The sequence below is a fragment of the Labrus mixtus genome, chromosome 9, assembly GCF_963584025.1.
Source record: "Labrus mixtus chromosome 9, fLabMix1.1, whole genome shotgun sequence".
In the NCBI taxonomy this organism is placed as follows: domain Eukaryota; kingdom Metazoa; phylum Chordata; class Actinopteri; order Labriformes; family Labridae; genus Labrus; species Labrus mixtus.
The window spans coordinates 6,573,722-6,600,270 of record NC_083620.1 but is presented as its reverse complement, the minus strand read 5'-3'; the positions used below and the strand labels follow the sequence as shown (position 1 = coordinate 6,600,270).

The 26,549-nt window shown below is 40.9% G+C and overlaps 1 protein-coding gene across 1 annotated transcript; it reads right to left on the bottom strand.

The window, feature by feature from the left end:
• Positions 1-26,300, bottom strand: pipox (pipecolic acid oxidase). Its single transcript, XM_061046091.1, has 8 exons — positions 26,104-26,300; positions 24,483-24,631; positions 20,082-20,295; positions 18,134-18,316; positions 15,662-15,814; positions 12,712-12,861; positions 7,894-7,969; positions 1-826 (listed from the first exon to the last, which is right to left on the bottom strand). Exons 1-8 carry the CDS (start codon positions 26,212-26,214, stop codon positions 696-698), a joined length of 1,167 nt encoding a protein of 388 aa, XP_060902074.1. The 5' UTR covers positions 26,215-26,300; the 3' UTR covers positions 1-695.
• Between the last annotated feature and the right edge of the window lie 249 nt (positions 26,301-26,549).

Here is a 26,549-nt window from a genome sequence, read left to right as displayed (position 1 = left end):
AATAAAGCATCAGATAAAACAACAAAGTGCTAAATTAAAAAGACAACAGGGCTTGACATTAATCCTTGATTACCTGCCTATGCAGGTTTATTTCAACAGTGAGCTGTAACAGTCACTGCGACTAGACATTTTGGCTGGTTGAATTGTATACATATGTATGTTTAAATTGCAGTTGTCTCAAATGGCATCTGCAGACCTGCCGATCTGAGCAGGAGCCTCTCTATTTTTAACCCTTTCTCCTGCTGTAGACCCAACCACTATTTCCCCCCCGATTATCTTCCTATTTCCTCTCCCTCAGCTCTGCTCGATTCAGTCTCTCTCTCTACGCACTCCATGACAGCGAGAGGAGAAATGTCAGAGCATTCAGATTAACCCAGTCTCTTCTGATTGTCCCAAAACAGAAGTGAGGGGAAAAAGTAAGACCCCGAAGAATGTTGATTAATAACATTGTATGTTTCTTCGTATGCAACAAGGAGCTCAGGGTCATATTGGATGTATTAATGTTTAATGAAAGCTGGTGTGCATCAAATGTGCACAAACACACATTTCCCAACACCAAAATTGAGGCTCTTAACTTTAGAAAACCACCAGCCACAAAAAGTTAATGTCAAGCCCTGAATGACAAATCAAGCTACAGTTAGATTTAATTAAGACTTCATGAGGATCTGATGATGTCACAGAATCCAGCCCTGGATCTATAAGGCTGGCTTGGTGTTTCCATGGAAGCGCCTGATTCTGAAAGGGGAGAGGTCATAGGAGGGCACCTCACCCAGGCTGAGTTCACTCAGGAGCTTGCCAATGATTGGTCCAAACTTGAAGCCGTGACCTGGAGAAGAGAAGTCGATACAGTGAGCAAAGTGGGTTCACAGGTCATAAAAGCACGTCGGATTAATCTATGTTCTAATGTGAGCGAGTCAATGCTCTGCAGAGCGTAACAAGTCCCTAAAAACGGGGATTTTAATTGGTTGTTTTTAAGCCAACCATGAGTGAATACAGAGCCACAATCTTCTGTACTTTGAAAACTGCAGTTCCTGGAGTGTCCACTTGAGGCTGTGTCCTAAAGCGAGTCAATCCTCATAGAGACCCATGTTAAAATGTCTAACTTTACAGCCGGAATAAACATGTTTACAGCCTGGTACAAGAAACAGTTTTGGTCTTAAACTCTTATCTGAAAGGGGGGAGGGGGTTGACCTACAGTGATGCATAATTACACTACCCCAAATTCTACTATTTTTCATATCTAATCAGCAGGTATCTGTGTCTGTGCTCGCCATACCTGACTTATTAGCTCGTTCACTGTTTGTCATACATTTATTCATTTGTGGCCTGTATGGAATCAGGATTGTGGTTTCCTTCTCGTTCTACAGAAGACAGGAAGGAGTTGTAGCGATGAGAGAATATTGGATGTCTCAAGTCACTGGTTTGTGGCGAGTACTCGTCGCTCTCCAGTTCATTATGTTCTACAAGCTTTTGTTAGCTTCTGAAATCAGCAATTAAAAACTATCACAACAAATTGAATGTCCTTCCGTGGGAAACACTATGGTTAACTAGCTAGAAGCTACTTCATTAGCCACAAGCACAGACTGTATACATTTGAAAACTTTGCTCCAACCTCACTTCTAAATATCTTCACTTCTGCCTTTAAGAAATCTTTCATAGCAACAGAAAACAAGTATTCAAAAAGTCAGCTAACAAGCCTATTTGTGACATCATGAAGGATACGTGCATCATGAATACAGTCCATGGTACAGTAAATGCATACAATAGTCCCACTGTTGCCATGTCGTTCTCTGAGAATCTATTCACTAAACTGGACTGGGATCAAAACCTTCATTTAGTGAAAATTGTCCTGTGTCAGTGTGATGGCTTCATGTGCTCAGGAGTGATATAACGTAAGAGCAGAGGACGTTTACAGATAGCTCTAGGCTGATTGTCCTTGCTGCTGAAGTCTGAGAGGCAAATAGTGAATGTGAACGGAGCTGGAGGAAAAGCAACACGTTGTCATCTGACAAAGGTCTTTGAGCTCCCGCGGATCCTGCGGCCTTTGATGTCATGAAAGCTCGGCTCTGACAGTTTTGGCCACGTGAATTTTATTTCTCCTCTCACTGGAGAAGGAGAGAGAGGGAAAAAAAAACAACCTCAATTGATAGCCAAACCCACGGGGTGACTTTGTAGCCATGGCAACCTCCTAGCACTTGCTTTAAAGCACTTGTGTCGGGCTTTGATGACAAGTGCCGGGGTGAAGGACGGGGAGGGAGGCAGCACATTTATTTCCTGTCGTACAAAAAGGCCCTGTGAACTTTTCCAATATGGCCCTCAGCTGCTTGCTGTAATTTTTATATTTTTATGTATTTAATGTCTTCTTTGGGTTGTTTTTGCCCAAAGTTTTTGTCTTCTGTACAAACATTTGATGTTTTGGCAAAAATGTCCTTAAAACTTTCAATTAAGCCAATAAATCCTTTAAATTTAAATATTATTTAAAAAAAAAACATTGACTGAAAACCCATCAAGTTGTTTTCTTGAGACATTTTGCCTAAACACAGATATTGTAACCCATTTCAATCATGTGCACACCCTTCACTTAATCATACAAATCATTGTACCTACTGGAAAATTAGCATTTTTATTAAAAATTATAAATTAAAGCACATCATAGAAAATTGACACTTTTGTCACACTTTGTCACATCTTAAAATATGTATACTGTATATACTCTCTCTCTCTCTCGCTCTCTCTCTCTCTATATATATATATATCAGTTAATTTTTTTCAGCCTGTGGTTAAAAATCATCGGTTCTCAACTTGTCTGGTCTCAGAACCCAACACCGGCTGTTTTTCCTTTGTCTCTATATACTGTATCTGTCCCTATCGAACAAACCATAAATAAAATACATAAATAAATAGATAAAAGGACGTTTAACTCTCTAGTTTCAGGTTTTTTTAATTCTATTTAAAATTCTGACATTTGTACATCATATATGTTTCATTTTTGTGTAGCATCAAGACACTACAAGTTTAATTTCAGTCCTCAAAAAATGGATAACCACTACATCTGTGGACCATTATCCTACTGGCCAGAAGCTGAACTTTTCTGTTTTTTAAGAACCATTAAAAATGAACAGATGTGTTCTCCTGTGCCACCTTGAAAAATCTTTCACTACAAATGCCCAGGTGATCTCAGACACTACGCAAAAAGGTAAATATCGAGGCAGAAAGTGAGGCCTGTGCATGCTGCTATGTCTATCATAGCATCACTGATGATGAAGTACAAATCTGCTGAACCATTGATTAATAAAATATGGCTTTAGTTGCACAATTCACTTCTGCCTTTGGTATGAAAGCAGGGACACAAGCGCTTTAGTTTCACTATACTCATGAGGCTCAGCAGTTATTATGCAGTTAATTTGTGCAACATTTTTATATAGTGGCTGTTTAGTATGTCAGTGCCTTTATCCCAGTGAGCTCCTCTGGAGGCAGAGCATTGTGAGCAGGATATTAATTACAGATATAATTAGGTAAAGGACATGAGTGCAGGAGGAGATGGAAAAGTGCCAGGAGACGCTGAAGGTAACTGAAGGAGAGGAGAGGTGGAGCGGAGTCGGCCTTCTGGGGGCTGCAGCCATGTTAATTAGAAGAAGAACACGAGAGGAGACCCAAAGCAGAGACGCTCCCCCCCTAACAATGAGCAAGAACCTCTCTAATTAAAAGTTAAAGATCTTTGTCCTTAGAATACGTAGAAGGTTCTGGTGGTCTGGTAAGACCCTGTAGATACGACACAAAGGGGTATACTATACCGTCTATATGCTGCAGCTCTGAACAGTGTGTTAGAATGTAAAGATCTCCTTCTGTATGGTCTCTTAATGTCGAACGTTTTCACATGATAAAGCTTCAAACAGAAGTTAGATTGGGTTATAAAATTAAACTGCTTTTTTTTCATCATCTCGTTGAGAGTTTTATCAGCCCTTAAGAAATAGTGGAGGAGATTAAACAGAAAAACACATTATTTTATTTATCCAGAGAGACCAGTGATAGAAATGTAATTTTAAAGCACTGTTAATGTCTTAGATTTTTGTATTTATAATAAAAGTGAATACAATTCATGTCCCTCACAGGCTGCACTGTAGTTTAAGCTTAGTAAAGTGGTGTTGCATAATAGCACTCGTCTTGGTCGCTTTCTATTGTCTCAAAAGTTTTAAGACTTATGGCTCAAAAATCTTAAATAAACTTAAAATAAAAGCTCATCCCATTTAAAGGCTCAGTCCCTTTTACAAGCCTGGTGTTGCAACACCTTTTGACAAACAACTGGAGGTCTGGGGCTCATTTATTGGCCCCCTATTTAGTGTTAAAAATGATATTTGAATAACTTGCTGGAATACATACGGGGCCGTGCTCTCTGAAAAAGCAAGATCAAATTAGCGATTCATAATTCATTTTGTTAAAAGGATATCCTACATTTCAACAGTTAAATGTTCTTTTTAGTGTAAATCAACAATGCTATAGTCCTCCCCATCTTTGCTGTGCACCAGTTTGGTTGGAAAATAATTAAAAACCTGGGGCGCTGAAAGCCTAGTGGTTACCGTATGACGGCCCATGTACAGAGGCAATAGTCATCAGCGCAGCAGCCGTGGAGGAAGTAGTCTGAAATTTACAGCAACCTGGAGTTCACAAAATGTACGTCAACCAGCTCTGATTCAACCAAAGTGTCCACCAGGGGTCTTTCAAACATTACAAAAAAATGTAGATCCTATTTTTTCCACATGTTCCATAAATAGTCGTCTGTTCTGTTAACAAATACTGTTGAAGGAACACTCTCACCTTGTCATCCTAGCCACAGTTAGCTGAGAGGATAATATCAGTTTCATGTCTGTACATTCAGTCCAGAGGTCATGGACAGATTTTGTTCTAACTCAGCAGAAACAAAGAGAAGATAAAATACTGCTTTCTTGTCTCTATAAAAAAAACGTACTTTCTTTCTGACAAGTTAGCTTGGCATCCCACATTTAGAGGGGGAATAAGTGTGAACATTTATAGAGAGCGTACTTGAAAGGTGCATTCTATAATGTCTTGCATTTGGAGTTTTTGTAGATGAATGCTCCAGGAAATATCTCTGTACCTAATACGAGATAAAACAGAAATCTCTGCAGAGGTCTCCAGGAAACAACATATTTCGATAACTTACTGTGCGGTTCATTGTACCCGTGTTTCTTTATGTGAAATAAACCAAAAGGTTTCAAAATGTTTTTATAAATGAAAGGTTCCCTGAACATCTTTACAGAGGGGTTCGACAATAGGCTGTAGATATTAATGGATGTAGTCTGAGTGACGTCAGCCATCTGTTCCTGCAGGGGGGGTTAGAGGCTCATGGGCAGCAGCCGCCATGCTGGAAATCCTGTCACCAGCCTAACGACAGGCTTAGAGCTGGAGCTGAGGCGGATTTTAAGCCCCCAGACAAACAGCTACAGCTGTCAATCAGGTCAGCCTAGCTCCTAACCAACCTCGTACAGTGTGCGCCCATGAGAACATGAACTAATCAGACCAATATTGTTTTTATTAACCAGACGGTGAACATTCATTTCTGCTGTCTAAACTGGCTTTTTTGAATCTGGTGTGTACGTGACTTCCAGGTCTCTTGGAGCCAGCCTCAAGTTGATACTCAACCAACTGCAGGATTGTGCACTTCATTTTTCAACACCGGAGGTTGCCGCTTGAGTTTGACATGTGAATTGATGCTCGTTATCGGTGCCTGACGTCGGGTCAGACAGACGGACGCTGTATAGGGGAGGAATTCTCATGAGGTAAATTAGTCTCCTCACTCCTCGATGCTAACAATGCGAGTGAGGGACGTGAGGAGAAGCGGTGAATTGAGAAAATGAAAGCTAACAGCAAAAAAAAAATCAAAATTAGATTAAAACAGGAGCAGTTCAGGAAAAAGGGTTTTCTCAAAATGGTATTAAATATACTCATACAGTAATAGAAGATAATTTTATTAACAAAGCATCTTGAATTAAAGTCTGTTACAAATAAAAAGCAACCTTTGCTTACAGCGCCTACTCTAGCTTCCTTTCTTTTCCCTCCTGTCACATAGATCCTTCATACGCTGTAATCTTGCTCTCTTAACCACAGACTCACAAATATGTACTGCTGGAGCTCTTGATGTTTGAGCTCCACTTTGCTGCTTGGCTCTGTGCTCCTCCAGGGTGAGGAGAGAACAAGTAATGCTGATCCATTTAGCTGCCGCTGCTGTGTGGGTGCTGTCTCTCATCAGCACACATCTGGTGTACAAGGTGCCAGATTCACTACTCTTTGCTCTTTGTCTTCTCGAGCTGCTGACATTTTCATTTAGACGTCAATGTTTTGTACTCTACTCCACTGCCTTGAAAACACAGACAATGTTTGTGTTTGGTTTTCTTTTTTAAAGACGCTCCTCGTGGCATCTTTCCTTTTTCCGAAATGATTGTTCGATAAGAGCAACACACACAACATGTGCCTTTAGTCCTTGTATTGATCGTTAGACAGAGACCCTCGTGTTTCTTGTTATTCTACAAGTCTCAGGGGACTCCACTAGTTTGCTCTAGACTTCAATACCTGACCAGCTAATGGACAGATCGTCATTAAATGTTGAACAGACATTTAATGACTGCAGGCATCATGACAAAAGCTGAAAAACATTCAGTTAAACAGCTATTTTTTTAAAGGAGCAATATGTAACTCTGACACCTAGCGTTTAAAATTGGTACTGCAGTCAAAATTCAAAACATTGGAGAGAGCTGTCTCCATTAACTTCGGTGTCCAGTAAGGTTGACAAAACGTTTGACACTTTGATTCTTTTAGACGCCACATTTTTTTAATTATGCATCTTTTTTTTATTATTATTTTTGGGCTATTCATGTTATTCATGCAGAGACAGGAAAGTTGATACGAGTCAGAAATTGGGGAGAGAGAGGACAGGGAATGACATGCAGGAAAGGAGCCACAGGTCGGATTTGATCCTGGGCCACGCACTTGGAGGACTATAGACTCTGTGCATGGGGTGCGTGCACTGACCACGAGGATACAGAGGCCCCCAATTATGATTTTTCATGAACAACTGAATTCGAAAAAAGTACCAAATCTTTAAAAAACAAAACTGAAGTCATATTTTTAAGCCCAAAGTATTTTGCGAGAAAGAGCAGTGTGGGTCCATTCATAACTCATAGGTCTTAATCATGACAGATAAAGATATCAAGATTACATTGGCAACATCCTTTGCAGTTTGCCTGCAATATATCTATCAGAAATGTATCAGTAAATGCGGATGTATAGTCGCGTTTTTAAGCCTTCAGTGAGGCAATATGCCATCTGTTTTATGCCATCGGCTGAGACCTTTTGGCAATGGTCATGACAGTAAGACAACAAAGGTTTGGGGTCTGACAATTTACCTTTAGCTTTCACTACAGTCACCTTTAGCAACTGCGTACATATTTTTACTTTGACCTCTTTTTACTTGACTCAGAAATGTCTGAAAGGTCATAAAAAAGAAGAAAAAGAATTCACAGAAGTTTCTGCTTCAGAAACCAGCGGGCGAACATTGCATTGTGAATATGTTTCAATTTGATGCAAATCACACAATGACAACACACAGCCTCATAGATCTGCTGTACTTTGAGTCTGATCAATACAACTGTACAGCTGCCTTTTCATAACTGTTCTTAATTCCTTCTCACAGCAGGAGAAGTCCGGGTTTGGGATGTCAACAGGCTGCAGCTTTGCGGGATAGTTACTGAATTCAAAATGCCATTTACTTGTTCACGTACCAAGTACTGGAATATCCAGCTAACAAACCTGAAAAGTCCAGTTTACTTAAGTTTGTTCATAGTAATTTTTGCTGTGATGCATCACGTCGTGTTTTGTTACCTGAGAATCCGGCTCCAATCACAATGTTGCTGTAGGTAGGATGGCAGTCGAGCACAAAGTGACGGTCAGGTGTTAGCTACAACAAAACAAAACATAGTAAGCAAAAACATGAATAACCAGCAGATTTAAACTTTAAAAATGAGATGAAGGCTGTTGGACCAATATTCATCAACCTGTGAGTGTCAATGTATTTCAACATTAAGCCTTGTCATCATTTCCATTTGTAAAAACTAAAAAGCTTAAAGTCAATACAGTCATAACAGTTAACTAACTTAACCAACCTATGGACCAATCACAGTACACCAACCTATGGACCAATCACAGTGCACTAACCTATGGACCAATCACAGTGCACCAACCTATGGACCAATCACAGTACACGAACCTATGGACCAATCACAGTGCACTAACCTATGGACCAATCACAGTTAACGAACCTATGGACCAATCACAGTGCACTAACCTATGGACCAATCACAGTACACGAACCTATGGACCAATCACAGTGCACTAACCTATGGACCAATCACAGTTAACGAACCTATGGACCAATCACAGTGCACTAACCTATGGACCAATCACAGTACACGAACCTATGGACCAATCACAGTACACGAACCTATGGACCAATCACAGTACACCAATCTATGGACCAATCACAGTACACCAACCTATGGACCAATCACAGTTAACGAACCTATGGACCAATCACAGTGCACTAACCTATGGACCAATCACAGTACACCAATCACAGTACACCAATCTATGGACCAATCACAGTACACCAACCTATGGACCAATCACAGTGCACCAACCTATGGACCAATCACAGTACACCAACCTATGGGCCAATCACAGTACACCAACCTATGGACCAATCAGAGTACACCAACCTATGGACCAATCACAGTGCACCAACCTATGGACCAATCACAGTACACCAACCTATGGGCCAATCACAGTACACCAATCACAGTACACCAATCTATGGACCAATCACAGTACACCAACCTATGGACCAATCACAGTGCACCAACCTATGGACCAATCACAGTACACCAACCTATGGGCCAATCACAGTACACCAACCTATGGACCAATCAGAGTACACCAATCTATGGACCAATCACAGTGCACCAACCTATGGACCAATCACAGTACACGAACCTATGGACCAATCACAGTGCACTAACCTATGGACCAATCACAGTTAACGAACCTATGGACCAATCACAGTGCACTAACCTATGGACCAATCACAGTACACTAACCTATGGACCAATCACAGTTAACGAACCTATGGACCAATCACAGTGCACTAACCTATGGACCAATCACAGTACACTAACCTATGGACCAATCACAGTACACGAACCTATGGACCAATCACAGTACACCAATCTATGGACCAATCACAGTACACCAACCTATGGACCAATCACAGTTAACGAACCTATGGACCAATCACAGTGCACTAACCTATGGACCAATCACAGTACACCAATCTATGGACCAATCACAGTACACCAACCTATGGACCAATCACAGTGCACCAACCTATGGACCAATCACAGTACACGAACCTATGGACCAATCACAGTACACCAATCTATGGACCAATCACAGTACACCAACCTATGGACCAATCACAGTGCACCAACCTATGGACCAATCACAGTACACGAACCTATGGACCAATCACAGTTAACGAACCTATGGACCAATCACAGTGCACTAACCTATGGACCAATCACAGTACACCAACCTATGGACCAATCACAGTACACCAACCTATGGACCAATCACAGTTAACTAACCTATGGACCAATCACAGTACACCAACCTATGGACCAATCACAGTTAACTAACCTATGGACCAATCACAGTACACCAACCTATGGACCAATCACAGTACACCAACCTATGGACCAATCACAGTTAACTAACCTATGGACCAATCACAGTACACGAACCTATGGACCAATCACAGTACACCAACCTATGGACCAATCACAGTACACCAACCTATGGACCAATCACAGTACACCAACCTATGGACCAATCACAGTACACGAACCTATGGACCAATCACAGTACACCAACCTATGGACCAATCACAGTTAACTAACCTATGGACCAATCACAGTTAACTAACCTATGGACCAATCACAGTTAACTAACCTATGGACCAATCACAGTACACCAACCTATCTATGGACCAATCACAGTACACCAACCTATGGACCAATCACAATGATGAAACACACATTGCCTCCTACAGCTTCTATTTCTGACATTTTAACTTTTTGACTTTCAGGAATATTCTGTCAGTCTCGTTTCTCTCACTCAGAGTTTGATGTCATAATCCCGTGGTTTCAGATTCCTCGTTCTGCTGTTTGGCAATAAACCAGATTTGTGATTTAATTCACTCGGTGTCGTCATCGTACTTTATTTACTACGACGTGTGAGAATATAAACACGTCATCCTCTGAGACAATCAACGCTACAGACGAGAAAAAAAACACACAAACACCTGAAGCTTCAGACGGAATCAAATCTGAGCACACACACACACACACACATACACACACACACACACACACACCCTCCATGCAGCCATGTGGCCTTGGAGCTGTTCCTGTCAAAAGTCTTAGTGGAAAATGTGTTTAAAAATGTGTTAAACTGGATTACAGAGTCTGAATCTGAGAGTTACATAATGACCTCAGACAGAAGGCAAACCACAGAGATGTGTGTAATTTAACTCTGCGTCCTCTTTAAAGAATCTCTGTTAATGGAACAAAACAGACGCTGTGATGTGAGGAGAAAAGAGCGTGACTGTCAGGATTTCAGGGGGCATTGGACAAGGTTACAGAAATTATGCTTTCCTACAGCCGCCGCATGTGATGGTGGTACAAGCTGCTCGCTGTGGTGCTGGAGGGCAGATCGGCTGCTCAACCACACACACACACACACACACACACACACACATACACACATCATATCTAACACTTGAGAGTTGCAGCATCATCCAGCAGTAAACTAAAAACTAATAGCTAAACGCTTCATCAGCGATCTTACTGCCCTGAAATAAAAAAAATTAACTTCTCGGTTGATGATTCACTCTTGTTACTGGCTTGAGTTAACCCCTTTCATGCTGCTAGTGCAGACATTAAAAGATACTCACAGAAAAGACTACAGAACGTTTTACAACCCTCAAATCTGTATGACCTCAGTTTAAAGGTCATAATTGCGTTATAAAAAACAAATCTTGAGTACAAAGGATTTTTTCAATGGTTTCATCTTCAATAGAAATACAGCGTTGGAATTGGTACACACTATAGTTAAGTCCTGAAACAACAGCAAGCAGCTGTAGGCCTACATTAACAGATATTCTGTTATTTATTGGAGTTCAGCACACAATCCGCAGCAAGCAGCTGTACATTAACATTTTTAAAACGGAGCCAGGAGATGCTTCAGTTTTGATGCATATACGGACAACGGACCTTATCGCTCCCTCTCTCTCTCTTGCTCTGAAGCTGATGTGATTCTGCTCGCTTTTAATGTCTTAACACTCCTCAGGAGTCGAGAGGGATTTAAAAAAAAAAAAGAGGCAGTTTTGCTATGTTGAACGCAGAGACTTATAATAAAGCGGCGCTGTTTGCCCAGGTATCGTGTTTGTGTGGGAAACACTGGAGACTAAATATTTCCAAACAGGTTGTTGGTATAAAGTTGTCATTTTTATTGTTCTGCACTTTTGTGTGTGCCAGTTCTAGCACTAGCCCTTAGTAGGCCTACAGTGTGGCTGCCAGCAGTCAATAATAAATAATATTTTTTTTTATGAATTAATTTGCCTCTTGCATGAAATGTGTGTTGAAATAGGCCTACAGTGTATTTTAACGTCTACCATAATGGTGGTACTTGGAGAGCCAAATATTTTCGGAGGTGGTACGCAGTCTAAAAAGTTTGAGAACCACTGACCTAAATGAAACATCTGTGCTGTGCTTTGGTCAAAATATAACATGAATCAAGCACCAGAGGAGGTTTGTGACCCTGTATAAACCAGCTCTCTCAGAACGCTCCGTTTTGGTGTGTGTGTCTCTTTAAATGTAATGACCCCGGCCCCTCTCTTCCGCGGGATGTGCTGACACAAGTTCAGCTTTGAGCTTCCACGGCAACTCGTCAGCGTGCCCCCTGAGAAAAACATGGCTGCTGGAGACAACACACGAGGGGAGGGTATTTTTTTTTTACCAGAATCCCACTGTGACATCACAAGGAGAGCACATTTGAAACGGAGCATTTTTCTCTGTTGTAAGACTTATGCAGATCACAAACAAAGGACTGGATGGATTTATTTAATTTTGTGGGTCGGTAGACACTCAGGTCACCCAAATATATGTTTAAAAACACTGTAGAAGTGAATTTTTCATAATATGTCCCCTTTAAAATGCCATGAGACAACATTTTATATGGAGATGGCAGATTGAGAAAATCACGGTCGATACTGATGTTTTGACATAACAATGTAGCCGAGAACCAATGTTTGTTATTACTTCTTTTGGTGTAAGACTCCCACAATGCACCATTTTCTCTCATGTCTGACAATTTAAACAAGTCAGAGTTTGTTCAACAGGTGACTTAATCTGCCCAATAAAAAACCTCTTCTCGTATCAGTAGTTAGGTGTAGTAGTTGCCAGCATTAAATGGATTTAGCACAACAAATAACCACATTCCTTTTCCTCTGTAAGCATTAAACTGAAAACATCATTGCACTGGATTACCATGAACAGAAACAGTGTGATGTTAAGTGTTAGTACTGACCGTGTACAGGCAGCTCTCCACCACAGCAGGTTTGGGCTCCAGGCCGGGTAGACAGCGGGCGATGTAGCGCTGCAGGATGTCGATGTCAGACCTGTCTGTCTGCTGGTCTCTGTGGTCCGGGTCTGCCACGCTGCCTGTATGGTAGCAGATCTGCACACACAATATTACATTTAATTTAATCTCTGAACAATTATTTCTTGTCAACCCTGCATACTTTTCTCCAAGTGCTTTTTCTGTTTTAATGCACATTTTTCTGTTTGTTATGTGTTTATTTCCTAAACGGATAAATTCTGTATTTGTCTATGTTGAATTCAGTACGAAGGGTCTTTGAATAATTAACACCTTGATGTGTTCTGACACCTTCTTGTCATATGAATGAAAATAACAACAAGCAGACCCAGAAGTCCTCTGCAGCACACCGGCTCCTGTTTAAAGGAGCAGCTTCACTCGATCTGTTCACCTTTTCAGTTTTTAAAAACGCAGTTTGAAGCCTGTGTCGTGCAGAGAGGACGAGCAGTTAAACACCAATCTGTTTGTCCCTGACAAATGCACAATATTTCCTGTAATCTCTGCACAGCCTGCTATAATGCATCAACTTTGAAAGACACATATTGGACTTCAGACCCACAAGCAGTTTATCAGAGTGTGCAATAAAACAGTGCAGTTGGAATATATGTGTTTCATGTTTATGAGAGGAGACCCAGCTGCTGTCAAGATCCGTAATCTGTGATTAACTGTATTTGTATCTTTATTGTTGTGCAGAGGATAAAATGGTCAAAAATTATCCAAAACCACACCATGGCGGTTCAAACAATACTTAATTTAAATATGAACAACAATAAAGGAAGAGATGTTTGGATCATACCAAGTATCTCTTTTGTTTCTTGGTCCAGAAGATGATAAATAATTATCATCATGTAGACTTCAACAGGATTTCTACACAACATAACACAGATTTTTGTGTTTATTTTTATTTATTTATATTCTTTGGAGCTGCTTTTCCTTCATTATATATGACAGCTGAAGAGAGATGGGAAATGTTAGGAGCAGAGAGAGTGGGGGGATAACATGCAGCAATGGGGCCAAGGTCGGATTTGAACCCAGGGCCGCTGGGTGTCACGGGATGTACATGGTGCACGCGACATAACCGCTAGGCTATCCGGCGCCCGCTGGTGTTTGTGTTTAATGCAACTTAATGCACATGATTCCTGCTTACAGTGGTTAAATGTTCACACAGTGTCAACTGACCATCAATTTAAATGATGAATAAAAATAAAAGAGAGATATTGATGTCAGTGGTCAGCCTCGTGGAATACTTTCTTTGAATGTGTAAAGTCATCAAACTTTTAGATACTTCAAAAACACAGAATAGTTTTAAAACAATACTCTCCATCATTTTGATGATCCATAGTATCGAAAAGGACCGAAGCTTGATGAAAAACCTCACATCTTCAGTCGTTTTATTTTAATTCATAGCTTCTGTGAGCGAAAGAGAGAGAGCACTGTTTATATTGCACAAATATGGCAAAAATGTTGCCAACCTATTTGTGCAATTTCGACAGCTTGCATGAGTTTGCTTGCAAGTTTTGCTTATAAGAAACTTCTCAAACCATGCGCCTAGGACTCCTATTTTTGTTGTTGTGGTAACAAACAGGTTTTAATATAGTTTGATATATCAGCAAACCCTAATTTAGACTGTGGTAGAAAATAAGACTGAAAATGCATTTTTTTTTATGTATATGTATTGTCCCTATAACCGAACCCCCACGTGCAATGTTTCTACACGACTTGTGCAGGGGAGATGTAAGGACACATATCACTACATGCAGACAAATGATGTGCACATAGTGCCCAACTCTAAATCTCAGGCTGCAGACTGAATCTGGCAGCTCTGTTTCTTCTGATCTAAATGTTTTTTTTTCTTTCAGAAAATGAGAGCAAAAGGCAGAAAATTGCATCTTTCACATGTCTATGTGACTTTTTTTAGGCTGCAGTTTGAAAGGTAAAGCACTAAGAGAGGAGGAGGAGAAGAAGTGACTGTCATACACACACTATACTTTAAAACTGCTCCTGTGTTCTGCTGTTGTCAGCCAGTCTGACACAAACAGACTCGCAGCACAGCGAGGAGGCTGACGGATTAAAAATCTGCACTTTTTATTTTCTTTCAGTAGTTTTTTGTATTTTTGTTAGAAGGTTCTGATGTAGAAAACTTTCTGACAGGTTCGTGCAGTTTGAAATGAAACCAAAGCGAAAAAAAAAGAGACTAATTCTAAGATACCTGTTTCTGTATATTAAAGGGTCTAAATATTACACATACAGTATCTGTGGTGACGCTGTCTCAGAGTGAATAATGGGATGTGTCATCGCCATCTGTCCCCCCCTCTTTTCTGTGCATGTGGTCTGCTATTAGGCTGTGAGCTCCTGCTGCTCCACCATAATGCCCAGAATAGAGACGTGCCATCTCATGACATCAAACGCAGCAAAACTCACACAAACAACACGACAAGCTCACACCTTGACGCAGACTCTACAGTCGATTCTGCAGCAGTGTTTTTGTTTTCAAAGTGTGATTATAGTTTTAGTCATCAATGGCAAATCGTTTTAATGTTACTTATGTCAAGTTTATAATTACGGATTAAGTGTGTGGGCCATCGTCAAGAGCTAGCTCAGGGAAGCTAAAAATAAAGCACATCTCTGTATAAGAGGGTGTGTGCATGGGTGTGTGTGTGCATGCTTCTTAATTTGATAAAAAGCTGTTTGCTTCAGTGCTCACACAGCTCTAGTTCACACATTGATGACTCATAGGGAACCCAAAGGATCAGCTAGAAAATCACAATAAAACATGAACCATTCTTATTAAAGTCAGCTTTGTTCTGTTATCATGAACACGTGAGTAGGTCTGTACAGGATTGAGGATTTCTCCTTTGTAAAGTCCAGCCCTGTGACGTACCTTCATCAAGCCGGGGTACTCGTTGGACGGGAGGCCGTAGATGTGCTCCTTAGACTCCTCACACTCCGTCTGTATGAAGCAGGGGAAACGCTTCTTTATGTCGTACGACCCGGGAACCTTTTCCTTCCAGTAGCACACGTTGATCTTTGCAACCTGCAATATGGGAAAAGAAGGAAAAACTGTTTGCATCACCCAGTTGTTTGCAAATCCCCAGTTTTGAAGCCTCAGCTTTGACATATGGCCATTGCCATCTTGCTTTTTTTTATAACCAGAAGAGAAACGAAACCCCCAAAGCAACCCCATTTGTGATAATATGACCATTGTGTTTAAACCAAGCAGCAACCTTCAGTGTTGAAAAATGAAGCCAATGAGTAGGTGCAAAAAGTCTGCAGTTAGTAGAGTGTCGACTTGGGTCTGGCTACAAAAGCAAAGGAATCCATTAGGTCCTATTCTGAAATGTCTGTTTTTGCAGCGGAAAAAAAATATGTTTACAGCCTGGTTCAAAATCAGTTTTGTACTGTAGCTCATTTCTGTATTATTACACACAGTACAGGGGGTGAATATACAAAACAATAATTAATCTTTTTTTATTATAATCAGTAAAAGTTGTTCATCATTTTTGCATAATTAGAGGTACAGCTGAGATGACTGCCAGGTGGGTTCCTCTTCAGAAACAAATGGGTGACATCACTAAGTCTATGTCTATGATTTGAACCAAATTTAATTTATCTTTTCAACAATGGCATCCCAATTTGGCCTCTTTTCCCAAGCCACAACATGTCCCCATTATTCTTTTCATCCTCTTTTTCCACAAATGTTTTCTATGCACATGAACACCATTATGAAGAGAGCTTGCTTTCTGCTGACCACCTTGGCGAGCTCAGCTTGATCAGGTTGAACCCCACTAATGAAACTGCATGTTGACTGGTGATTACTTGCCTTGCAGCCTATGATTCACTAGGTACTGCTGTGTACATGCATGTCGTACCCAAACTTGTACGAGCCTTGTCGCACAGTGGTTGCAATAAACTTTTAATATTGTAAAAATCTCACAGTCTGCAGGTGGCTTAAAGCCAAATACAGGTAAAGAAATGACAGATTATACATGAATGAAACAGGCTGGCAGAAGTACAAGCAGCCTGTTATCAGCTATGAAAGTACATTCTGGTTAATTCCTTAAATAAAAACCTACCTAACACCACCTCCTCCATCCTCATCACCTTTTTTTTTTTCCTCCTGTCTAATAGAAGTGCGATTACAAAAGCAGCTCGGCGGTGTTGAAGTGAGAATGAGGATTTAATGAAATGTACACATGGTGGTAAAACGACGTCCATCTGAGGGAGCTGATGATAAGGACACATTGTTCAGGAGCTTTCAGTGTAATGAACTAACCGTCCGTGCACTCATTCCCAGGGACTATAAAAAAATCAGGCGGTGCTCAGAGCCGGGGCTTTTCTACCAATTTACTCAGGCATGGCGTTCCCTCGGCCCCTCCCTCCAAAGCCTGCCGCAACCTGAATAATGCAACTCCAATATAAACTCCAATTCTCCTCTTTAACAGCTGTCTGCTTGTTTTGCCATCACCTTCTCTTCTCAGCCTGTGTGGCATATAGTGAGATGGAAAAAGACTGCTTTGCTGACTAAGGCCGTCAAGCTGTTAAAATACGGCGGAGTGATGCATTTGGGTCTGTGGTGTCTTTTATGATGGACATTTAAAGTATTATGCATGCTAAATAAAGTCCCAGTAAGGATTAAAGAGGGAGGAACAGGATTACAGATGGAGAAGAAGAAGTTGAAACTTGATTGGTCAAGGCAGCAGCAGATCAGCAACTCCCATATTATGTGAGCTAAAACCCCTGAGTCTTGAGGCTCCTACTGGTCTGGGGCCCCAAGCAGTTCATGCCTTGCCTGTTGACAAGCAGCGCCTCTGACTGTATGAAACACTGATGTAGTCTTAGTGACGGTTTCTGAAGAGGGGGTTTGAAGCCCAATGATTGCACTCGTCGTATTGGTATGCAATCTCGATCTAACTGTTAATCAATCTAGAAACAGGAAAAGAGGTGGAGAGGAGGCGGGCCTTCATCTTACTGGCAAACAGCTACAACCTAACTGTCAGTCAACTTAGCCACGCCTATAACTATGCAAAATCATCAACAACTTTTAGCCGTAATAGAATCAAAACGGATGAAATATAAAACTATTCTCCTCTCTAAAGTTTGTGATAATAATGAAATGAGCTATAAAGACCTGTTTTTTTTTGTACCAGGCTGTAAACATGTTTATTCAGCTACAAAAAAAACGACATCATTATGGGACCTAATGAGGTTTACTTTGCAGCCAGCCTCAAGTGGACATTCAATGAACTGCAGTTTTTTTTTTTGCACAACCTCATTTATTTTTCAATACCAGAGTTTGTCACTTGATCTTTACTCAGCTACATGAACATTATTTGCACCGCAGTAGTTTGATTACCTCTAGTGGCAGCTCCAAGCCGGTGTGGGCCAGCAGTCTGTTAGCCCAGGGTCCAGCAGTGATCACCACACTCTTGGCTTGATAAGCACCAGAGGAGGTAACAACGGTTACCACGGGACCAGGCTTGATGTCCGTCACCATCTCCTTATCTCTTATGACCCCACCCAACTTCTGAAACTGCCCCTGGAAAAGACAAGAGGCAAAGACATGTAGTAAGAATCCATCAGTGGTAAAATCTTTGAAGCTGTATTTTTTTTAGTGTAAATGCAAACTTCATAAGACTCAAATGTTGCATGTGTCAGCACGAAAAACAAGATACAGGTACGATATATTAGGCTTTCAAAAATATGCACCCTTTTTTAAGTTATTTACATGTTTTTTAGGCTAAACTAAAACCAGCTGTTTGTTTTCAGAGAGGGAAGAAGAAGCCATTACGAATTTTGCCACTCTGGGATAATTCAACAAGACAGATCAATTGCAACATATATTACGACATAATATTATAGGCAAGAGGCTATTAAAGAGCCGGGGCTCGAAAATGCACAAAGCAGTAATCTCCTGATCTATTACACATCTATCACTTCAAGCTTTAATTTATAATTGACTGCTGCTTCACGGCGAGGCGGACGAACAATCTGTCCAGTCGATTGAAAATGGCACCTCCCTGAAATAACAAAGCGCCGTTTTGTGCTTGACCTGGCAGCCGTGGAGGAGTCTGTTCTCCTCCAGTGCTTCCTCTCAGAGCTGACACAGAGCGCTAATGTGAATTTATTGCTCAAAGATATTCCTGGCATGAGCTATTATTGGATTAAAACAATGTGCATGAAATATGTTTAACAGTCCGCAGCGATGGTATAATTCTCAATCTAGGTTTTGTTCATGAAATCAGAAAATGTTTGGCTTCTTTCATCTTTTATCAACTCCCTCCATTACCTGCAGGCTCATTTTCAGAGGTACATTTGTTATGTACAGTGCTTGAAAAAGGTTTAATTGAATACATTTTGAACAGCTTACCGGCTAATTACCCATTATTGAATCAGATAGCGTACATTTGTTCATAATCTACTTGACTTTTTTTTTAATTTTCATGCCTTTTAGTATGTGAGGGATGAAGACACTGTGAGTACATTCATATCAGAAATACTGAATCCTTGACATAAAAAAATCAGGGGAATTAACTATTTATGCTTCTCTGTAATAGCCTTAATTTGATTTTAGTCAAAGTAACGCATGTGCTGAATTCCCACGTACAAAATACTTTCTCCAAATTCCTGTAGTGAGCCACATGTGAGACCACAAATAGCCGAATTTTCATCTCAAACTTTTGTCCTGCCAGCCCCCTGGTAAAATCTCAGTGTGAAGTCAGAGTGAGCTGATGTGTGAATGCAACAGATCATATCAAGTGACCAGTGCAATCTTTGTGCACGTAAGGAAGTTGCTTAATACTCTTCTTGCTCACCAGTAGCCCCTCCCCTTCTCTTTAGATGACACAGATTCCAGAGTATTTTATGCAATTAAAGGAACACACGTGCATTTAGGGCTGAACTGGACCGAGGATTTTGACAGTAAAATCGGTATTGGCAAAACAAAAAGCCTACATGTGTCTCAGTCGACAAAGTTTAACTATAATCATAATCTTTGGGCTGGACATTAAAATATTTCCTGATGACTGATTTTCATCTTTTTTGGATTTACCTGATAGAAACTAATTTCATCATGACAGTCGAATCTACTCAATAAAGCAGAAGAAGAAAAAAGCTGTTACTTTCTCCGCTTGCCCCCTCGCTGTGCGCCAGAGATTTCATTCCCCCTCTTTCGGTAATTTCTATCATGGCTGGATCTCTGATCAGGTTATTATTCCCATTATTCAGTAGCGTTCCATTTTAACATAGCAATGGACTCTGCAGTCCTTGAAGCTAACATAGCTAATGCTCTATCTGTGTTGTACCTGTGCAGTCTTGAGTGCACGGTCAGCATACAGAATTCCAGCAGGCACTTCCACCACCGCTCCGTGACCCTCGTCCAGGATGACATGGGGGATGTGCTGGCTGAAGTTGTCCTTGGTCAGGACCACCATGGGAACCTTGTTCTTCTTCAGGGTGGTCTTCACCAGTTCATAATATCGACTGTTCTCTGGTCCCATCACCAGGAGACCTGTTTGTCTGAGAGGGGAGATCAGTGGCGTTTTTATGTGATGTTTTGTTCAGGACACGTGCAAGTTATCCTATAGTAGGGAATTCTAAAAATAAATAAGACATACCGAATATTATAAGAAAACACTAGAGTACAGGGACACTTGATTGCACAACAGATACTTTAACAAAGACAGATTGAATGTCCTGTTAAGTACTGTATGTGGCAACTCATTAGAAACTCATATGACTGAGTAATAAAGCTCTTGTTAAATCAAAGAGGAAACCTCTCCGATTGAAAACTAACTTGCTAATGTGGAAGTGCAAAGAACTGCAGTTCACTGAAAAAGACAAGGAATACCTATAAGGCCTCTTGTTAAAATGCCGATTTCTAAAGCATGCGTTTATAGCCTGGTACAAAAAAACTGATCATTTTTATATTTGAAAAAACTGTACAGGGGGTTAATTTATTTAACTGTTAACTCATCTGTTTTATGTGAAGGTACAGAGTTTTGCAGAGTTTCACATAATAACAGTTGTGGCTGATTTGACTGACAGGTCAGTGTGTTGTAGCTGTTTGTCAGGAGGCTTAAGGCTCGCCTCAATCCGTTAACCTGGGTTGACCAAAGTAAGTTTGACAGCATTTACAATTTGGGCTTCAAAACATCTCTTAGGAAGTGAAACTACTTCAATGTTTCATACAATCTATGGTTCAAACAAGTATTTCTACAAATGGGTAGTCCGGATATGCAGTCTGAATAAAATGGTTTAATATGCTGATAGAGCAGATGGTCTTGATTATATATGATTATGAGATCTTGGAAGATATTTGACAAGGTGGAAATGCCAATGACTTAAATGTACAAATATTACCTGTCTTATGAGCTAGTTTGTGTAGCTTTTAATAATACAGTGAAAATTCTGCTCAACAAACTACTACAAACTACATTTTAATTCCTTGCTTTGCTAAAATTGATCTAGTTCTACTTATTCTTTAAGTCCCAGGTGGTTACAATAGGTCTTGTAATACTTCCCCACTTGTATTTTAATGCAGGAGTTCCACAAGGCGCTCTTTTGGATCCTCTATTATTTTTCTAAACATCAACAACAAACCAAATGTGTGTAAAAATCTCTCCTCTATGCTGATGACACTGTAATGTTTTTATGATTTAGATCGTAATGACATAATTCAGACTTCTCTTTTCATGTTGAGTAAAAACAAAAACTCTGTCAGTAGTAAGAAAACGATATATGTTGCTTGTTAATTTATTCGACTCACCCTGTTTAGTTTGCTTTACACTCTGAGGACTGACAGGAACTATCTCACAGAAAGTTTTATCATTAAAGCCAGGAAGATTTACTTGTATGGTGCTATGATTTTATTAATATGGTCATCACTGGGTTAAAACTTCAAAGGACAGTAAGGAAGAGAACATAGAGATTACAAAGTCTTCACAGGGATTCAAACTACATTTTCAGCAATCAACTCTTGTCTGTTTCCTGTGTTTTTTTACCTCCAAGTCTTTACCATATTGATAGGTAGCGTTGAAAGAAGATTTTCTATTAACCTTTTAGTCAAGCCACAGCGGCTATTCTCCCAAAAAAAATGACTTCAAGGATCTGTCCCTGCAGCTTTTCACTATATAATGAAAATGGAGGCTGTTGCTTATTTTTACCTTCATGCAGCAGAAGGCAGGCAGCTCAGGGTCATCAAAACCAATGTTTTGCCTCACAAACACCCTCGCCCCCCTTCCCATGCTACCTTGAAAAAACTATTAAACTTGACAAAGGACAGCTAGGTGGCCCCTCTCCTCCGAGACAGCAGCTCAAATATTCAGCAAGAGTTATTAAGGTTCAGGGTTCAGAGTGTGAATCACATGCCTTGCTGTCTCTTCAAAAATATTGCAGTTATTAATTTAAGCTTTCTCATCTCGTGAAAATATCTCAACTTTTATGTGTCATTCTGTGTAATCTAATAGTTAACGTTGACTCATAACCCGCCCAAGGAGGGAAAGAGTGCAGCTTTCTTTGCACGCATGCTGTGGAAATTTTAAATTTTTTTCAAAACATTTGTATGGTAGGAGGTTGAAGAATACAGATTTAATACAAAATATTTATTTAGAGTTTAATGTACGATAATCAAGTTCCAAAATTAATATTGCAGCACTCTCCAGATGACTTGCAGCAATACAAATTGTAACGAGGAGGTCAATAGGAGGCCAGTATATATTTTTCAGAAAGTAAAGCATTTGACACAAAAGATGGGCATGGGAAATTATTTAAAAACACTCTCGCTTCGCTCTGCAACAAGTGCAGCTGTTTTCACACAATATACTGCACTGTGCCTCTCTCAGATAAAGGCTGCAGAATACAACATTTCAAACAGTCAACATGTGACTGGCCCTTATATGACCAGTGGTGAGTAATACATCAGACCACAGCAGCTCCAGTATGAAGATATTGAGTCCCCGGAGTGAGAGGTTGTGAAACACAGGGTCTAAATCAGTAATCTGTCTGATAGATATTCGACTCGCCCTTTGCCAGCATGGTTTTCTAAAGGCTGCACCGACATCTGTCAGCCGCCGTGAGGCACAGACAACCCCAGCTAAAGGCTGCAGCCATTCATCAGAACACTTTATGACCGTGTCTGCCCGTGTGCTCGGCTGTTTACGAGTGTGTGACAGAGGAAGGAAAAACCGTGCGGGTGTATGTAGGGTCGTAAATATGATACCTCATCTAGTCGTACCTGTCAGAGCGGGTGATTGGTGGCACTAGTTCACCGGGTGGATGTGCACACATGTTGACATGTATGTGGGGGAAAATAAAAAGGTTTTGTGGGCAGGTTTTAGTTGCTCCGGCCCTTTTTCAATGGCTCCATCAGTCCCAGAGGCGGAGGCAGCAGAAGCGGGAGGCTGTGCTTATGCTCATTTCTCTTCTGGATGCCGACATTTTTTTACCCACCCAAGGGCACAGATGGCCTTCGATGTGGACGCATCCGTCATGAGCTGTTGACAGGTGCACAGGCGATGGGGAGGTGTGCTGTGTTTCTAGGGGGAAAATAATGTGGGTGTGGCTTCATATCAGGAACTATTAGTCTGAGATATGAATAATGAAGCCATACGAGGGCGTGTGATTTGTTTCAGCGCTAATGGGGACACACGGTGAGCAGGATTTCTTCCCTGAAAGTTTTGAATGTGAAACACTATTCTTTCTATATTCTGAATCTGCAGTATATTGTTTGCACTTACTTTGGTGGAAATGTTTTTAGTAATGCACAAGAAAAGTCAAAATGAATGATGCGTTCAAGTAACAAATGGCAAAAACTTCTTGTCTGTAGTTTACCTTCTAGCAAGACTTAAACTGCCACTATTCACATGGAGGTTTTATTCCAAATGCAATCAACAAATGCACAAATCAAATGCAAGGAGGAATCTAAGGAGGCAGGACATGACATGGACGCTGTGGTAATCGATGTAATGAATAATAAAAAACGCCATGATGACTGTTTTGCTTTTAAATCAGTGCTACATGTGATTGGACCGATTGTGCACTTCTAACTTCTATCTAAATGACAGCATGATTTTATGTTGATTGATTTTTATACAGAGGCTATCTTAACCTACAGCTATAATTCCTTTAGGTATCTTTTAAACATCAGGGCCCTGGTGACTCCATAAGCAGAACTGTCCTATGCAGGCTGAAAGTGCATTGGTGATTGGCGTTTAATATTTTGATGTATTTGAACAACAGAAGTATCTGGATATCGTTTGTGATATATGCCTCTCTTCCCTTCCCAACTTCATGCCCTTGCTTTAAGTGTGTTCTCCATCTCTGTGCTGCTGAAACAAACAAGGCGCGCTCAGAGCAGGGACGTTAAAGTGCTGCTGCAAGTTTTTTTTTTTTCCCCCACAGTTTGAAGCCACTGTCATATTTATAAACACAAATTCCTCCCTGCTCTGCGAAAGGAAAATCAAAGGTTCAGCGAGATGAAAAAAAAGCCCCCTGCTCCACATCCAAAGGCACAGGAGGTGTCACGGGGTGATTCAGTGACGCTGGAGGTAATGAGAAAGTCATGCATTTATGGCTCTGCAGATTGAGTCGCTGCTCCGTGTGCGCTCGTAGCACCTTGAATGTGACAAATCTCCGTGTTCTGGCTGGGGTTTTGTTATGTTCTGTTTAATGGGGTTTCTCTCGTTGTGTGTTTGTGCTGAGTCTACCTGTACAGTCTGACGCCCGCCTCCTTCTCCAGCTGAGCCCACAGCTCGTAGCACTCGTCCAGCATGTGGGCGTAGAAGTCCTCGTCGTAGGCTTTGCGAATGATGCGGGTCTGGCCATGGGAGCTGCCCCGGGTGTGGGGCAGCACGAACTAGAGAAATAAAAAGTAACATCACTTGATTAACTGAAGTGAACTTAAAAAGGGGACAAACCAGCTTTTTGTGTGTTTTTGGTTCCCCCAGTGGAAAAAAGCGGTACTTCAATTGTAGAAGAGATCGAGCTAGTCTTTTCTCCTTCAGTAAGTAAAAGCAAGATGATACTTCTTCTTCATGCAATACTTTAAACAACATTTGCAAGATTGGTAATTGTAATATGATGAAGGCACATCTTTGCTCATTTCGCTTAGTGCTCATTCACCTTGTTCAGCTCACAGATTTTGTTGCATATTAAAAGTATTTCTGCTGATAAACCTGCCACAGTTATAACATTCCCTTGAATGCTAAGTCTCCTCCCGCTGACTGTTATGACTACTATTCGCTGCAAACTTAGCAAAAAAAAAACTTTTTTTTTCTTTAAATCACTTCCCTGGGATCTTAAGCCTGGGACCCAGAGGTGGGTTGCAGAGCAAATGTGTGCCTGGCAAAAAAAAAAGTGTAAAAAAGTCTATGAAGCTCTTTTTAAACATTTTGTTTTGTTCAGTTTCTTGCTTCTGTCACATGTTTTTCTACCGACTGAGGTCCAAGCTGCACAATTTTTCAGTAAAAAAAAAAATCTGATTGGTCGAAAAATAAATTTGGGTCGCGATTTTTCATGAAGGAGTTGGTGGTAAGTCCTGAGGCTAGACAAGTTGAGAACCACTGGCTTAGAGCATTGGTTGTGCACGTCCCAGACATTAACATTATGCGTCATGGTTCAAAAACAAGTATTATTTAGCTTTTATACTGTAGTGACATGCATGAGTATTATATAATTCTAAAAAATGATTGCCTAATTTTTCTTACGGATGGTCATATTTTCTGTTGTTTATCAAACAGAGAAATCAGTGGTAAACAGAGACTGTTTCATAACTTTAATTTATGTTGGTTTGTACTTTCCTCACTTTCTGGAGGGAATTGGGTCAGCAGGGCCCCATACCAGATTGTTCCCCTGCTCATCTGTGATGCCCTGAAATCCAGTGTTAACATGTGTACACTGATGCACTGTATCATAAAGAGTTGTGATAAACAATCATTCTAGTTTCTGTAATCTAAGAACAGTTTTTGCAGAGGGGTTCCATAATGTCATGCATGAACACACATTAAATGAAATAAATACAAATAAATAAGAGGAGAAAAAAACAGCTGTCCCCATCACCTGTCTTGAGATTAATCAGAGCAGAGAGGTGGACACATGTTAGGGAACACACAGTCATGTTTGGCCGGACACAGCAGGGCACAGAGCTGCCAGATAATGCCAGCTGCTGCCCGCAGCGCACAGACTCTCAGGTCACACTGCATGTCTCACACGCAACATTTCAGTAAAGTCAGAGCCCTTCTGAGTCTGCTTTTGGGTCTAACTTACAGCCAGAACCCAGAAAAGTATTTCATATATTATGGGACAGAGTTGAGAGTGTGTGACACCCACCTGCTCCAGCAGCAGGGTCTTCTTGCCCTTCTTGGCCAGCTGGTAGGCCGTGAACGAGCCCTGCACCCCGGCCCCGATCACTATGCAGTCATACACCGCCTCCGCAGACATCGTCACTATCTTTAGCTGCAAGATCAGTGTGCACGATCATGTCACTTCATGTCAATAAGCGGAGAGAAACGCCCACACACAAGCAATGGAGGAGGACCGGTGAAACTGGTGCAGCGCTGTTTCTACCCTGAACTTTGTCTGCTAGGTGCGCAGAATATGCTCCACAGCGACCTACATCCATACCACGCCTCTGTTAAAGATTATAGTGAACGCTTAGGATCGTGGACATCGTTGCACGAGTTTAAGAGGGAAATGGAACCTGCAAGGAGCATGGCAGGACCCGGTGCCTGACAGTGTAACATGAGGGCAAAAAAACACACTTAAAGTTCTCATTT

Coding starts and splice junctions, on each gene's coding strand:
- pipox (XM_061046091.1), bottom strand. CDS start 26,214: ATGTCTGCGGAGGCGGTGTATGACTGCATAGTGATCGGGGCCGGGGTG. Junction 18,317..20,081: donor GTGCACTCAAGACTGCACAG/GTACAACACAGA, acceptor TGTCTTTTCCAG/GGGCAGTTTCAGAAGTTGGG. Junction 12,862..15,661: donor AGTACCCCGGCTTGATGAAG/GTACGTCACAGG, acceptor TTGTGTGTGCAG/ATCTGCTACCATACAGGCAG.